At 31.1% G+C, this 15,492-nt stretch overlaps 3 protein-coding genes across 8 annotated transcripts in view; all 3 read left to right on the forward strand.

Annotated features, from left to right (window-relative positions):
- Nucleotides 1–250: 250 nt before the first annotated feature.
- LOC127070555 (HMG box transcription factor BBX) lies at nucleotides 251–9,176 on the forward strand. Of its 6 annotated transcripts, none has more exons than XM_051008676.1 (9): nucleotides 251–836; nucleotides 3,495–3,602; nucleotides 4,739–4,939; nucleotides 5,100–5,558; nucleotides 5,662–5,843; nucleotides 5,931–6,053; nucleotides 6,129–6,236; nucleotides 6,355–6,668; nucleotides 7,116–9,176. In XM_051008676.1, the coding sequence occupies exons 2-9, from the start codon at nucleotides 3,600–3,602 to the stop codon at nucleotides 7,202–7,204; spliced, it is 1,479 nt and encodes a 492-aa protein (XP_050864633.1). In that variant the 5' UTR covers nucleotides 251–836; nucleotides 3,495–3,599; the 3' UTR covers nucleotides 7,205–9,176. The 6 variants fall into 6 exon arrangements, with proteins under 6 accessions (XP_050864633.1, XP_050864628.1, XP_050864629.1 ...); XM_051008675.1 differs by lacking the exon at nucleotides 251–836 and adding an exon at nucleotides 1,933–2,022; XM_051008670.1 differs by lacking the exons at nucleotides 251–836; nucleotides 3,495–3,602 and adding exons at nucleotides 1,993–2,022; nucleotides 3,263–3,307.
- Nucleotides 9,177–9,949: 773 nt separating this feature from the next.
- LOC127070568 (protein yippee-like 5) lies at nucleotides 9,950–11,486 on the forward strand. The gene is made up of 2 exons (XM_051008696.1): nucleotides 9,950–10,297; nucleotides 10,587–11,486. Exons 1-2 carry the CDS (start codon nucleotides 10,137–10,139, stop codon nucleotides 10,774–10,776), a joined length of 351 nt encoding a protein of 116 aa, XP_050864653.1. The 5' UTR covers nucleotides 9,950–10,136; the 3' UTR covers nucleotides 10,777–11,486.
- A 410-nt stretch (nucleotides 11,487–11,896) lies between these two features.
- Nucleotides 11,897–15,492, forward strand: part of LOC127070567 (protein Smaug homolog 1) — a 10,492-nt gene continuing 6,896 nt past the window's right edge. The window contains exons 1-4 of the mRNA XM_051008695.1: nucleotides 11,897–12,148; nucleotides 14,377–14,715; nucleotides 14,797–15,115; nucleotides 15,208–15,467. Coding sequence (XP_050864652.1) covers nucleotides 14,502–14,715; nucleotides 14,797–15,115; nucleotides 15,208–15,467 — 793 coding nt within the window. The 5' untranslated portion in view covers nucleotides 11,897–12,148; nucleotides 14,377–14,501. The remainder of the gene's footprint in view (nucleotides 12,149–14,376; nucleotides 14,716–14,796; nucleotides 15,116–15,207; nucleotides 15,468–15,492) is intronic.

Consider the following 15,492-nt stretch of genomic DNA (forward strand, 5'->3'; position numbering starts at 1 on the left):
AGTTATGGCGAATATAAGAGAAATCGAAGAAGGATCTAAAGATAATTTATGAAATAAATTCAACCCGGATATGAATTTCATTTAACATAAACAATACTCGAAAGATTGTCGATGACGTGAATACTGTTCCAAGTAATATAATTCTTCCCTATGGAAACCCTTGAAGTTCTTAAAGGAACACGTGACTGGTCTGTGGCAGTGACGTTTGCAGCCTCTTTCTGACGTTTTCCATACACTAAACAGCCCAGTAGTGTCTCGTCCATGTAACGGGTATCATTGAAATAGAAAGAAAGCTTTAACATTTTCACGATAATATCTTTTACAAAGATCTTCGAGATCTATCCATCGAACTGAATCGCCTAGTTTCTCTGTTGAATATATTTTTCAACTTTTACGTAAAAGAAAAATTCTCTTCCCACGTGGGGAAAGTGCACGTTGGGACCAATGAGAAGTCGAATATTCTGAACAAAAACACACTGGAACATGACGAAGAAGAACGACGAGGGCTGTGCTTGAAAAATAGAGAGAGAGAGACAGACAGACAGAGAGAGAAAGAGAACGACAAAGTCGATCGGAGAAAAAAAGAAAGAAAACTTGCAATATATATATATATATACATATACATATAGAGAGAGAGAGAGAGAGAGAGAGAGAAAGATATTATATATATATACGTATACAGAGATAGAAAGAGAGAGAAGGATATATATATATATGTAGTGTATAAGAGAAAAGAAGACAGAGGCGCCAGTGCCGAAGCTTTATCTTTATTATGCGCCGCTAAAGTGAATTGTCAAGTGAAATCAGAAATGGCTGCCAACGAACAACAACGTAAGGTGAGTATAGGCGTGAATCGTGACAGAAGTATATTGTTTATAAGAATAAAAACGATCGAGGATCGTGGATTATTAATGAATAAAACTTATAACCGTACTTTCAACGTTAAATATATACGATCATATTTCTTTTTCGATAATATCAAAATACCGCGAACGTAAGAGAATCTGGTCGTGTGTTTGACTTTGTGTCAAAAGTCAAGCGCTCACGTCGTCCTCTCTCTCTCTCTCTCTCTCTCTCTCTCTCTCTCTCTCTCTCTCTCTCTCTCTCTCTCTCTCTCTCTCTATCTATCTATCTATCTATCTATCTATCTATCTATCTCTCTCTCTCTCTCTATCTTTCTATCTATCTCTTTATCTCTCTATCTTTCAATCTCTTTCTCTTTCTGTCTCTCTTGGCAACTTTTGTTGAATGAAAAAATTTAGTAAAAGTTAATCGTTACAACGACTATGATGACGATCAGTATGACGTTGAAGACGAAAAAGACGTGCCCAACCTTGAAACTTTTACCTCTTCTTTTTTTTATTTTTCTTTTTCATTTTTTTCTCTCATTTTTCCCCGAGCATATTTCATTCTTTGTACGAATAGATAATCACGAACGAAATCCATCTATTTTGCGCTCTTTTCTCTTATCTTTTCTCTTTTTCCTTCTTTTTTGTCTCAACATGTTCAATTTGTACTACATAATACGTATATGTATATATATATATATATATATACATATATATATATACATACATATATATAACATTTTCTTTTTTTGTAATTTCGTTAATGAAATTGACTCGTAAAGAGAGAGAGAGAGAGAGAGAGAGAGAGAGAGAGAGAGAGAGAGAGAGAGAGAGAGAGAGAGAGAGAGAGAGAGAATCTAATGAGCGACCAGCTTGTGATCCTTGTCTATCTCTCTCTTTTTATCTCTCTCTCTCTCTCTCTCTCTCTCTGTTCTCGCTCGTTCGTTCGTTCTTCCCCCACCATACCTACCTACCTACCTACCACCTCTTCGTTACCCTCTCTCCGTCTCTCTTTTTCCCTCTCCCTGTCTCTCTCTCTCTCTCTCTCTCTCTTTCTCTTTCTCTTCTTCGTTCAGACAGTATTTACATCCAGCACGAGCAGCTGTCAGTCGCGAACGGTTTCGACGGACGGTGTCATAACTGAGGGAGTTCGTACAAAATGCGTGACGTCAGTGTGAGTTTTCGTTTTCCGAGCCGATCATCTTCCACGAGAAACGAGCAACGTCTTTCTATTAAATATTTCTCTATTCTACCTCTTTTTTATTTCTCTCTCTCTTTCTCTGTCTGTCTGTCTCTCTCTCTCTCTCTCTCTCTCTCTCTCTCTCTCTCTTTCTCTCTCTCTCTGCCTCTCTCCCTCTCTCTCTTTCTCTCTCTTTGGTTATACATGTATATACGTATATATATGGATATATATATATTTATTTTATTACTTATTTTGTTTTTCTTCGTTGCTCGTCTCTTTGAACGGAAAACGTCAGAAAAGAGAATCTCGACGGGAATCACACCTCTCTCTCTCTCTCTCTCAACTGTGCGTGTTATGCGCGAATTTTGCCGTACGATGGTGCAATCAACGTATTTCTCTCTTTTTCTCTCTCTGTCTTCGTCTTTTTTTGTCTGTCTTTCTCTTTCTATGCTTTCGTGTTCTATATTTATATCTATCTATCTTATTTTCTAACATTACTCGATACATAAATTTAATAAATAAAAATTTTCTTCGACGAGAATTTTCTATCGTCACTTATGTTTCTCTCTCTCTCTCTCTCTCTCTCTCTCTCTCTCTCTCTCTCTCTCTGTCTATCTACGTCTCTTTCTCTTTCTATCTGTCTAATCTATTTGTCTTTCTCGCTCTCTCTCTCTCTCTCTTTTTTACCCCCACTACACTTCTTTATTACTAATCGTTGCTGCCGTTTATTTTTCACTGATCGGTAATAGGGAAAGGACTACGTATCTTTTTCGAGTTATTTTTACTAATTTTTTATTTGTTTAATCTTTCTTTCTATTATTACTATTATTATTATTTTTTCTTTATTATTTTTTCGATAGTCTTTTTTTCTTTTTTTCGTTATCTTTTCTGATATTATTACGTCGTCCTTAAGCCTATCATACCGAAGACGAAAGACGAATTAAATGATACGTAAGAGAGAAAAAGAGAGAAAAACTAATGTGTATATATACATATATATACGTATATATATATAAATATATTGATATATATATAGTTTTAACGCGAAAATTAATATGAATACCAACATATGTGTGATTTTGTCGATGAATGACGAACGAATCTTTGTTGTTTTATATATATATATATATATATATATATATATATGCATCTTTTTTCTGCCTATCTTGTTTTCTCTTTCATCTTTATACAACGTTCGTCGTGTTGTGTCTGCTGTTGCAACGACGAAAAGGACGTCTCTGAGTCCGGATCATTCAGTGTGTGTGTGTGCGTGTGTGTATGTATCTCTTAAGAGACGTTGAAGAAAAAAAAAGAGATCTACTATAATATATTATAGTATAATAAATCGTATTATTTTTTTTTATTTTGTTTTATCTTTGTTTTTTATTTTTATTTATTTATTTTTTTTACTTATTTAGTTTTTTTTTATTTTTTATTATTATTATTATTATTTTTTTTTATAGAAATTAAAGAAGAATTTCGCGATGAAGCTTTTTTTTGGAGATTGATGTAACGTCAAGAAAAAAACAAAAGAAAGAACAAAAAATACAGATCAGCTGGCACACAAAATGGTATCGTTCTTCATTTGCATTTTTTCATGACGCGACAATTTTTTATTATGCGACATTTTAAATAAGTTTCGCGAGTCGAAACACAATGGTGGACAGTGCATCGTGTGAGAAAAATGCAAGAAATCTTTCTCTCTTTCCTTTTTCTTCTTTTCTTTTCTTTTCTGTTATTTCTTTTTTTTCGTCGTCATCGTCGTCCTCGTCACGTTGTACCGTCATCGAGATTGACTTCTTCTTATTGACTGTACTGATAAGTTTAAATGGCTTATCGGTACACGTAATCTTACATCAGTTGTTCGTGTTCAAATTCAAGTTGTTTCATTTTAATGTTATTTTCTTTTTTCATTCTCTCTCTCTCTCTCTCTCTCTCTCTCTCTCTCTCTCTCTCTCTCTCTCTCTCTCTCTCTCTCTCTCTCTCTCTCTCTCTCTCGCTCCAATATATACGTATATTATTTTTGTGTCGTCATTAAAAAGCATTCAAAACTTTTATAGTTTCTTTACTTTTTTTTTTTCTTTTCTATCCTTCCTTCTAATTTCAGAAAGATTAGATTCAACATGCGATTACAGAGATTTGTTTATAGCTGTACTTATTGTTAGTTCGTTGAGAATATGTGTCGATTTACTTCCAGATTTATCAGAGAAGTTGTTTATGAAACAAGAATTTTATTTCAAGCGTCAATGTATCTCTTTTTCTTATTAAGAATATACATTGCAAATTATTGAATATTAATTTTTGATAATAATTTATTGATTCCTAATGAAAATTTATATGTATTGTTATTAATTTTATTATATGGATTATAAGTTTTCAGTGATGTCTTTTAATAAAGAATTATTACTGATATCTGTGTGATAACATTGAGGAACAATCTTATTTTTGATTGATGAGTGTTTCAAAACAATTCTACACACATATATATATAGCAGTAGTGTTCTTGTAATTACATCAGCATGCGTTCTAATGCTACTATATATAATTTGCTGGATATTATTTAGCAAACAGAAATTGTTTATAGGAAGTCAATTTTTTTAACAATACGCTGTATACTATTGTATATTATTATTCTATATAATAACATAGTTTCTTTTATGATATTATTGTTAAATTAATATTGTAATTATTTATATCTATAATTTAGGAACCCAAAGATTGGCGAGAACCGGCTCATCATGCAAGAAGACCAATGAATGCATTCTTAATTTTTTGTAAGCGACATAGAGGATCTGTACGATCTGGATTTCCACACTTAGAAAATCGTGCGGTTACAAGAGTTCTTGGAGAATGGTGGGCAACACTTAATCCAGATCAAAAACGTACCTATAAGAATTTAGCACAGGAGGTAAATATTTTTAACAAGTTTACAATTAAGAAATAATTACAAATATGGTTTAGGCTTTAACTCCTTTAATAATTTAACAAATTTAATAACACATGTAATTTAAATAATTTTTAAAACTAATAATCATTCCATGTTATTAATATTATTACTATAATTTTAGTACAAAGATGCCTTCTTAAAAGCGAACCCTGATTTCAAATGGTACAAGTTACCAGCTCCTCCTTTACGTACTTTTGCTACAAGACCTACAAATAAAAAGCAAGAAATAGAAACCGTGGACCAGGCTACAGAAAGTGTCAAATCCGAATACGAGTCTTCCGATTATACAAATTCAGATAATAAAGATGGTCAGGCCATACAGCCAGGCAAGTTAGCAGACGAATCTCAAATTGGTGGCCTTAGCTCTCTTTTTACTCCGCAAAAGGTGCAATTAACCGAAGAGCAATTAACGACTCACAATGATGTTCCTGAAAAAGAAGTTACAGCACCAAAACCCCCTAAAAAGAGAAATCCAGAATTGCTTCTTGCTCTTGAACATAAAAACGAATGCAAAGTTGATCTTTTTAATGAAAAGAAAAGGAAGCATTCTGAATCAAATAACAATGAACAACATACAACGGTATAAATTATATTATATTATTAATTATTATAATTAATGTTGTTTATATAGAATTTATATCTTTATAATATGTTCTGTTTTGAAAAAATTATTAAATTTACAGCATATAGAAAAACACGTGGCAAACTCATTCCTGGACTCAAATGCTAATTCTGAAGAAAACAATTACAGAGGTGAAAGAACTTGCAAAGGATTACGGTATCAAAAATTTTTAGCTGAACATATTAGGCATATTGGACCATCTGGACAAAATAATAAACGAAAAAAATCAACAACGTCGTATAGGTAAAGAGTTATATTTGTGTGATATTACGTGCTATTCGTAATATAAGAGTGACGATATTTTCTAATTGAAATAATTTACATTATTAGTCCTGAAGGGCGAATAAATGAGAGAAGAAATTCCATATCTTCCAACATTAGTGAAAAAACTGATTCTTTAAGTAGCGAAGGTGGAAATAGTTCACGTGGTGAACTAGAACATTTAGTAGAAAGGTAAAACTTTTAACTTTTCGGTCTTATTGCTTCGAATTATTCGACATATAAGACAAAGTCATTATTTATTTAAAGTGCTGAAGGAAATATGAAAGCTTCAAAACCGGAAGAAACAGAAACGGAAGATGCAGAAAGTGAAGTGGATTTTGGACCTTGGACAACACGTAAAAGATTTCGTGCTGAGTAAGTTGAGATGAAAGAAAGCAGTATAATTCTGCTATTCTTTTTTTTTTGGTTTTGTTTGCGAAAAGAAATAATAAAATAGATTTAATTCCTAACGTATTATTGTTCTTATGTTTAGGGATTTTAATTTAGAAAAAAAAATTGAAGCTTTACCTTCCTTAAGTTTAGAAGAATTTCAAAGAAAGAAAAAACAACAGCGTATAAACAAGAAAAAGATTTTGCAAAAACTGAATACAAATAAATGGTGCCATGTTAATTTCAATAACAGTCAAAGCAATAGACAAAATAATAAAAATGAATTACATACAACAGAAGACGGTGAAAAATCACTTTTGGTAGGAAGTCAAAAAAGAAAAGCACGAAAGCAAAGCATTACACGTAATGCAGCAGCGACAACTACTTCCAATATGTCTGGAAATCAAGAATCAAAGAGTAAGTACGATTTAATAAGAATAATATCGTACATCGAGTGCTATAACGAAGACTCAATTCAATTAATTGAGGAATTTTCGTATTTAAAATATTTATCAACAATTGTACATTTTTTTCTTTTATTATACTTTCTACGACGTCGTTTTATAAAAATCTTTTCAATTGTGATATTAGAAACGAAAATTTCTCAAAAAATCCAATACTCTTATCAATTTTACTTCTACTTTGCTAATATAATATAAGAGATAACATATACATATACCATGTTTCAACAAGAGAAAGAAAGGGAACAATTTAATTAATCTCAAATAACGTGATTCTTTCAAATCATGAGTTTTGTAGATCTTTATTTTGTTCTCATATTTATTCTATTTACGCTCTCTTACTCCAACATTAGCTGTTTTTTAGTTAGGTAGAGAATTTAATTATTTCTACAAATATTGATAGCATGGTGTGCATCACCGGACCTGGAAGCATTGGCATGTCTTGCAGCGGTTGCCGCCAATAGAACAAAACTTACCAAAAATAATGCTTAACTATTGAATCCACAATCATGCATAAGTTTAATATTTGTGCTACACGGAACAAGGTGTTATTAAATTTTATTATCAATATAATTTACTATCACCGCAGGATTATTAAAGTTTCTGATACAAGTGTTATTATCGTAAAAAAAAAAAAATATCATAATATTTCTAACGTGATTATTATTATAATTATGGTTATTATTATTATTATTATATTATTACTACTACTATTACTACTACTATAACTACTACTACTACTACTACTATTACTATTACTATTATTATTATTATTATTATTATTATTATTATTATTATTATTATTATTATTATTATTATTATTATTATTATTGTTACTATCTTTAATATTCATTACTAAAATTATTTTCTTATTAATATTATCCAACCACTATAATGATGAATTCTTAATCATTTAAATGTATAGAAAAAAATTAACTTTTTTGATTCCATAAAATTGCTCCATTATTATAGTATATAGTGGTTGAATTAGATTATGTCTTTTACATTGTGTAGCAAAGAAGTAATTACGTTACGTTTGTATTTTGTAGGAACATAAATTTTTTTTTTGTTTACATTTCTTCTAGTTGCATGTAATATTCTATATAAGTTGTGTAACGTTTCACGTTGATTAATCTTTTATCAGGAAATATTTTATAATGTTTTAAGTTCTGTTGATCGATCAGCATTTACGAAAGAGAGTAAATGCATCAATTTTTATCTACATTTCATATAAGATTCTTAAAAACTTTATCATAAAAAAAAAGAAATATATATATATATATATATATATATATATACATATATATGTGTGTGTATAAATTGTATCAATAGCATATAAACGAGGATATATTGTAATATGTTGCCTTGAAAAATCCTCGATATTTCGTAACATAAGTTGTACAATACAGGACAGAAACAGACGAGACTTTTATGTATGTACCTAAACTGACTGAAGTATAGTACTGACTTAGAATAAAATCTGAATAATGCTATTTTTCTTATCGAGAGACAATGAAAGAACAAGAAGAATTTATGAAGAATATAAGAGTTTAGAATATAATAATATAATGAGAAATATTTTCACATCATTAATTTTGAATAATAACAAAAGTAATAATAATGGCACAATTGCTGCTTTTCAAATATCTTTTTTTCTCGGGTTTTTCTTTTTTTTTAATTTATTATTACTATTATTACTATTACTATTATTATTATTATTATTATTATTATTATTATTATTATTATTATTATTATTATTATTATTATTATTATTATTATTATTATTATTATTATTATTATTAATATTATTATTAATATTATTATTATTATTATTTCTAAACGAATACTTTTCTAGATTTTCTTTATGTTCTATATAAAAGTGTGGTGTACATAGGAATAGGTGCAGTATTATGGGAAAAAAAAATTCTTCATGACCTGGACATCAAAAATCGATGTAATCAAATTAAATATATATATATATAGAACTATTTACATGTGTATGAACACGTGTACATGTAAATATACATGCTCAAGTACATGAACTGTTAAAAGTATCTAATGCAGAAAATATTAATATTACTAAATGTAATAATTAGGTCTCTGCAATATTATTCAGAACATGTACATATGCATGTAGGCGTGCGGTTTAATCATAAGACTACTTACATATATACATATATATATATATACACATATATATATATATTACATATTTATAATATTTATATCGACTAACTATTATATATTTAATGTTATGGCCATGAAAATGCGACTCTGTGCTTTGTTGGAGAAAGTAAGAGACTCGTCTGTGATTTTGGCTAGAGAAATTTTTATATTTTATATTTTTCTATTGTGTTTCTCTCTCTCCCTTTTTCTGTCCTTATATCATTTTATTTTATTGGAAACATAATTCTATATATCTCTTAAGAAGTTTAATGTTATAAAAAAATGTTTAAACAAACAAGGGAGTGTACTGATTATATTTCAAATGTGCCTTTAAAAAGAGAAGTGAATATACCAATTAAATAATGACCAATAATATATTTTCGATTCATTTCACTCTTGCGACCACTTTCTGGCTTTTATATTCAAATGTTCCAAGTTTTCTACTTGTAAGTACTCTGTGGTACTTCATTGATAAAGTTAAAAACAGCCTAGCTTTTAAAGCTCTGACTACAAAGAAATTTAGAAAAATATGTTTCGAATTTTACTGCACAAAGATCTATGTACCTAGCTCTATAAAAGGAAAACAAAAATAAAAAAAAAATAAACAAAAAATATATAATTTACATAAATATGTATACATACGTATTTGTAACATATTGTATACCATTTATATGAATAATAAAGATACAATATTTTGATGTAATAAAGATTATTATCGAATATCTCTATGTAAAAATTATTTAATAAATTTCGTTCTTGTACCTTTTCTAATCATAAAAAAAAAAAAAGAAAAAAAGAAAAGGAAAGATGAATCTAACAAATTTAAAATCAAAACTACAAATTAATATATCTCCTTTTCTATCATATTACTTCTTATAAAAAATTTCCAAGTATATTTAAAAAAAATTACTATGTTACGTCATTATATTATATACAAAATGTATGAAAAATATAAATTGTATAGTAATATTTTTAATAGATAAAGAATAGAACCTGTTGAAAATGTCAAAAAGAAAAATAAATGAATATCAGAATGGCGCCATCTCGGTTGTGAAACAGAACTAATATTACGATTCGTCGGTGAAATGTGTACATCAGTATCGTAGTATTAACTCACATCGTACGTACTTAACGTAGTTTAAATGTGTCGAGTGTTTGGTTGCAACATCCGTGTGATTATTATTCTCTTTATTTGAACGTTCGAGAGTAAAAATTAACAATACATACGTTAGCTCTTTCCTAATAAACAAACTTTAAAATGGGGGTAATATTTTTGGAACACATCGGTGGCACGCGTCTTTTTTCTTGTGCTTCCTGTGACACAAATTTAACAAACCGAGGACAGCTGATCAGTACTCGTTTCACAGGAGCAACTGGTCGAGCTTTTCTCTTTAATAAAGTTGTCAACCTTAATTACAGGTATAGAATACGTCTAACTTTTATCTCTTTTATTATTTTATATATCATCATTTTAATATTGTAAACACCTTGTTTTATGTACTAAAATTGTTTACTACCTAAACAAATTCTTGTTCTTTTTTCTTTTTCTTTTTTTTTAACCAATATCCCTCAACAATTTTATTAAGATTTATTGACGTTCATTATTCAATGATATTAGAAGTAAGCTTAATCAGTACTATTTAATAAAACGTTTATAAGAATCGTCTTTGTTGTTTTTACCATCTAACTATTGTTATATGGTACACAGCGAGGTACAAGATAGAGTGATGTTAACTGGACGTCACATGGTACGAGATGTCAGCTGCAAAAACTGTGATGCTAAACTTGGGTGGGTGTATGAGTTTGCAACGGACGATAATCAACGATACAAGGAAGGCAGGGTTATATTGGAGCGTGCTCTTGTTACCGAGAGCGATGGAATGGGAGAAAATATTTAATACTTAATATTTTATAGTGCACAGTAGAGTTTAAGATCTGTATATCTAAATCTTTTAGTATAAATCCATTGCCGTATATAAGAAATATTTCTCAACTTGTGTCAATTATCGGTATAAGTATTAAGTTTGTTATTTTTTTTTCTTTCTAGTAAATTACGTGGAGATATCAACTTTGTCATGAAATCAAATCGATCTTGCCAAATGTAAATGTCAATTGAAAGGTCTTTACAAAAAAAAAGAATGTTATTTATATGTGATTTATTATGATAAATATAATGATGCAATATAATTTGTTAAAGACGCTTTCAAACGTTGTTCCGATTTCATGATAAATGTTGAATTTTATTCTTAATATATGCTTGTACGTTTATATTGTGTAAATAAAAATTAACAAACTTTCTTTAGTAACAGATTGGTCGATCGAGAAAACTGAAAACAGCACGAAGATGTAAAGTGATACAATGAAAATTGTCTAATTATAAGAACATGTGCAATAATATGACATAATGGTATTAAATGGAAAAAAAAAAAAAAAAGAAAAAGAAAAACAAATTTTTGACTAAACATATTAAAATAGTCGTATACATTAAAAATTCCATTATGTTAAATTTTATTGTAACAAGAAAAGTACGGCAAGAGATTGTAGAGAATGTATAGTTTTGTTAATTGGCGAAAGAAATAAATAACTTGGATTGATCGCATAACAAAAATCTTTTAAGGATTTTCTATCGAGAAACGTACAATTTTGAAATTAACATTGACGCGACCTTAATGACATTGTGTTTGTACAGTAAAAAAAAATCTACATAAATATATTTACAAACGTGACAAAAGCGTGAAGAAGGTTATCTTCGTCGATATCTTTTACCGTCATATGTCGAGCTCACAGGGCGCGCAGAAACGCGTTAAGAACAATTTGAAAAGTGTCAAACCGCCAAAGATTTGATAGGCCAATCGTAATGGTATGGTGAACCAATCACGTGACTCGTATTCATCGTTAAGTCAACCGGTCGACGAACTTTGGATAAACGAACCGCGCCCCGTTGCGTTCTATGATTGGTTGATACGAAGTGATATATCAGAACCAATGAGAGAAGTCATAGAGTCGGCGAGTTTCGATCACGACAACGAACCAGTGTGGTCACGTAGGCCCACCGAATCGCATGTGGTGGATGGATCTTTCTCACTTCGAATCGACGCCGAGTTAAAAAACATGTTATAACCGCGTTGTATCCTCTCGTTATCGCGCGAAACGAGTAACGCCGATATAATTAACGCGTTAAAGGACGACGATCATCAGCTGCGAGTCTAGAGAGAGAAAGAGAGAGACAGAAAGAAAGAGAGAGAGAGAGAAAGAGAGAGAGTGAGAACGGTAATTGAAACACAAGGCATTTATCCTTCGACGATTATATACATACATATATTCGGACGACTAACGAGAAGCGGCGAGTATCACCGAATTGTGTTTGTCTCTTTCGGGCTCAATGGCCGAATATCAGAGCCGCCAACGAACGAGGGTGTTGAGGGGTGGGGGGATGACATTAAGAGGGGGTTGGAGGGGAGGGGAGAAAGCAAGCTTATAGGATATAAACGTAAGGAAAAAAAAACACACATATACATACACAAAAAAGGAAAACATTCGAATCCTAAAATTGTCCTTTGGACGTGATTATAGAAATAACGTATACAGAAAAAACGTTCGTATTAGTATTGTTTCAAAAAGACATAATCATGATGACGACGACGACGACAACGACGATGACGATAATGACAATGACGACGACGACGACGACGACGATGATGACGATAATCATCGGACATGACTTCGTTCCTGGGTTATCGTTTTTTGCGTCTTCTTGTTTTTCTCCGTTCGTACTTCTACTAAACCCTCTAGCAAAATCTCTTCTACATTTCTATCTTCATCTCTTATCATCAAAATTGTCTCTTTGACTTATCAACTTACGTACCACATTCAAAATTCACGGAATTGCCTTGGATATGTTTAAAAACACGATTCGAGAACCGTGTAACACGATCCTACTGTAAATACGAACAAACAACAGCTTTTCCCTTGTGCGTCATCTTTCTCGAGATTAATTAATTAATTAATTATTATTATTATTATTATTATTATTATTGTTATCATTATTATAATAAAACGACATCTCTACATTTTTCTTTTTCTTTTTACGGGAGGACACTCGTGTCGACTCAATTTCTTTCTTTATTTTTCTTTATTTTTTATTTCTAGTTCTTTTTTTTTTCTTCTTTTTTTTAAATAGAAAGAGAGAAAGAAAAGGAAGTTGGTAGAATAAAGATAGAAAGAAAGAAAGAGTAAAAGAGGGGGAAAAAAGAATAGAAAAGAAAAGAAAAGAAAAGAAAAGAAGAAAATTATCTTATCGGTCGTTATAACAGTCATATGTGTGTAGGGCGGTCTCTAACGATGCCATTGCACCGCCGAACGCGGCTCCCAGCAGGAAGGCTATAAATACACATGCATCGCGGGGTAAACAAACTTGACCTCAGTGGAATTCTTATCGGTGTATATCTTTGATGCGGAGTCGTATACACGGCGATGCTGTTTTTAAGGTTATGCCGTATCCTATCCCCTTGCTGGTTCACCATCATCGTCGTCGTCGTCGTCTTCTATACTATACTCTTAACGTAACATAAGTAAAGTGGAACGTGTGTGTGTATGTGTATGTGTGCGTGTGTGTCTACCGATTTGAAGTTCCGAGTTAAAAGTACGTCGTAGGCTATAAATATATCTATCTTTTTTTCTTTTTTAAAATATTCTCTTTTAATCTCTCTCTCTCTCTCTTTCTCTCTCTCTATCTTTCTCTTTCTCTCTCTCTATCTTTCTCTCTCTCTCTCTCTCTCTCTTTCTTTCTCTCTCCTTCTTTCTTTCCCTCTCTCTTTCTCTCTCTCTATCTCTTTCTCTCTCTCTCTCTCTCTCCTATTCTTTTCTTACAACGCCTTCACGATATGTAATTGTTAGGAACTGTTAGTATTGCGTTTATCCGGCTGACCTTTTTTCATTTGAACCGATATGTTCTCGTTAGGAAGTATAGAAAGTTTTAACGATGCTTTCGGAGCTCGAACAACTGACCTTTCTTAACGTAAATGAACTGTCATTTATGCCGGGGATATTCTCGTTCGATTTTTTCTTAATTGGTCTTTTAATGTCTTATTATTTGGATTGTATAATCGACGGTTAAAATCGGCACGTTGACGACTTGTTATTTCGGGATATATGTACTTCTTTCTTTTTCTTTCTTTCTTTTTTTTTTCCTTTTTTTTTATTTTTATTTTTCTGCTTCTCTTTTTATTTCATTCTATTTTATTTTGCTTCCACAAAGGTCAAGGAATTAGTTTTCTTATTTTGTTCTTAATTTAGATGAGATGTGATACGAATATATGGTATCTGTGGTTTGTATCACAAATAGAATAGATATTTCTCTCTTTTTTTTTTTTTGTTTTTTTTTTCCCTTCTTTTTTATGGTTTATGTGGAAAGCATTTTTTCTTTTATTACCTTTTTTTTGTTTTGTATATCGTCGATGAAGAATAAATTTATATAAAAATATTTTCTTTTGCTACAGAGTAATCTCGGAACAACGTAGATTTTAATAGAAGATCATCTGTATAACCTCTGCTCTGAAGCCTTAGTGACTTGCATGATCATAAACGTTTTACAACTTATTTACAAGCTTACGTGTGATATAAAATGAAGTGGTCTCCGGGTGCTCTGTTTTGTGAACAAGTGGGTGAACTTACTCGGGTATTCTCTCAGTGGAACGAGTGCGAACAAACCGTGGTACTTTATGCTCTACTTCGTCGCATCCCAGCTGTTCAAGCAAGATTTCTGGCACAGGCTGTACAACATTCTCTTCACTCTGTTTCTGAGTTGGATACACAAGAATTGAATGCTAACAATCCAGGTAATGATCTAACAAAATTTATTTGAAAACATAAAAATTTTTTGATAATTTATTTTACTAACAAAAATTTCCAAATTGCAGCTTTCATTAATTCATTACTGTCAGAATCGACTGAAGTTGCAATCAATCAACTTTTAACACATCTCCCGCTTTTAAGGCCTGGAAATATAGAGTGCAAACAATGTTATCTTGTTGCAATACCTGAGTTAGTGAGTCATTGTGTGACCACGGGCCAATATACAGAACAGACACAGCAGTTGCTAAGTTACACGTTAATTCACCCTGCTATAACTAGTCAAGACAGACGCTCGTTAACCCAATGGCTAAGGCATCTCGAAGAACGTATCAGTGGCACTCCATCTATTCATAGTCTCGAAGAATATACAAACACCTCAACTAGGTGAATTATATATTCCATTGGATATAGTTTACATTTTGGTATTATTTATATAATAAGTGATATAAGTATTCTGACATTATTTTGTTTTAAAGGTGGGATAATGTATGGCAAAGAAGTTCTAAACAACAACAACAACAACAATCAAACGAACAAACACATTTGTTTGGCACACAACCAACTACTACATTTAATCTACAATTTCCTCCTCCCTTAACTCGTCAACGTCGTTCAAATAGTTTAACTCCTCCAGTTGCACCACCACATCATCTTGAAGTCGTTGATCGTAGCAATAACGCAAATAATTCCACAAGACACAAACCACGCAGTTTTAGTATTTCTGGAGATCATACCAGTTAGTTCAATAATAAACTAAATTT

This window comes from Vespula vulgaris, chromosome 18 (genome assembly GCF_905475345.1).
Source record: "Vespula vulgaris chromosome 18, iyVesVulg1.1, whole genome shotgun sequence".
In the NCBI taxonomy this organism is placed as follows: Eukaryota; Metazoa; Arthropoda; class Insecta; order Hymenoptera; family Vespidae; genus Vespula; species Vespula vulgaris.

Excerpts from the sequence above, each read along its gene's own strand:
- LOC127070555 (XM_051008670.1), top strand. Across the intron at positions 4,940-5,099 it reads ATAAGAATTTAGCACAGGAG|TACAAAGATGCCTTCTTAAA; the intron begins GTAAATATTTTT and ends CTATAATTTTAG. Across the intron at positions 6,054-6,128 it reads CTAGAACATTTAGTAGAAAG|TGCTGAAGGAAATATGAAAG; the intron begins GTAAAACTTTTA and ends ATTTATTTAAAG.
- LOC127070568 (XM_051008696.1), top strand. The coding sequence starts at position 10,137 with ATGGGGGTAATATTTTTGGAACACATCGGTGGCACGCGTCTTTTTTCT. Across the intron at positions 10,298-10,586 it reads GTTGTCAACCTTAATTACAG|CGAGGTACAAGATAGAGTGA; the intron begins GTATAGAATACG and ends TATGGTACACAG.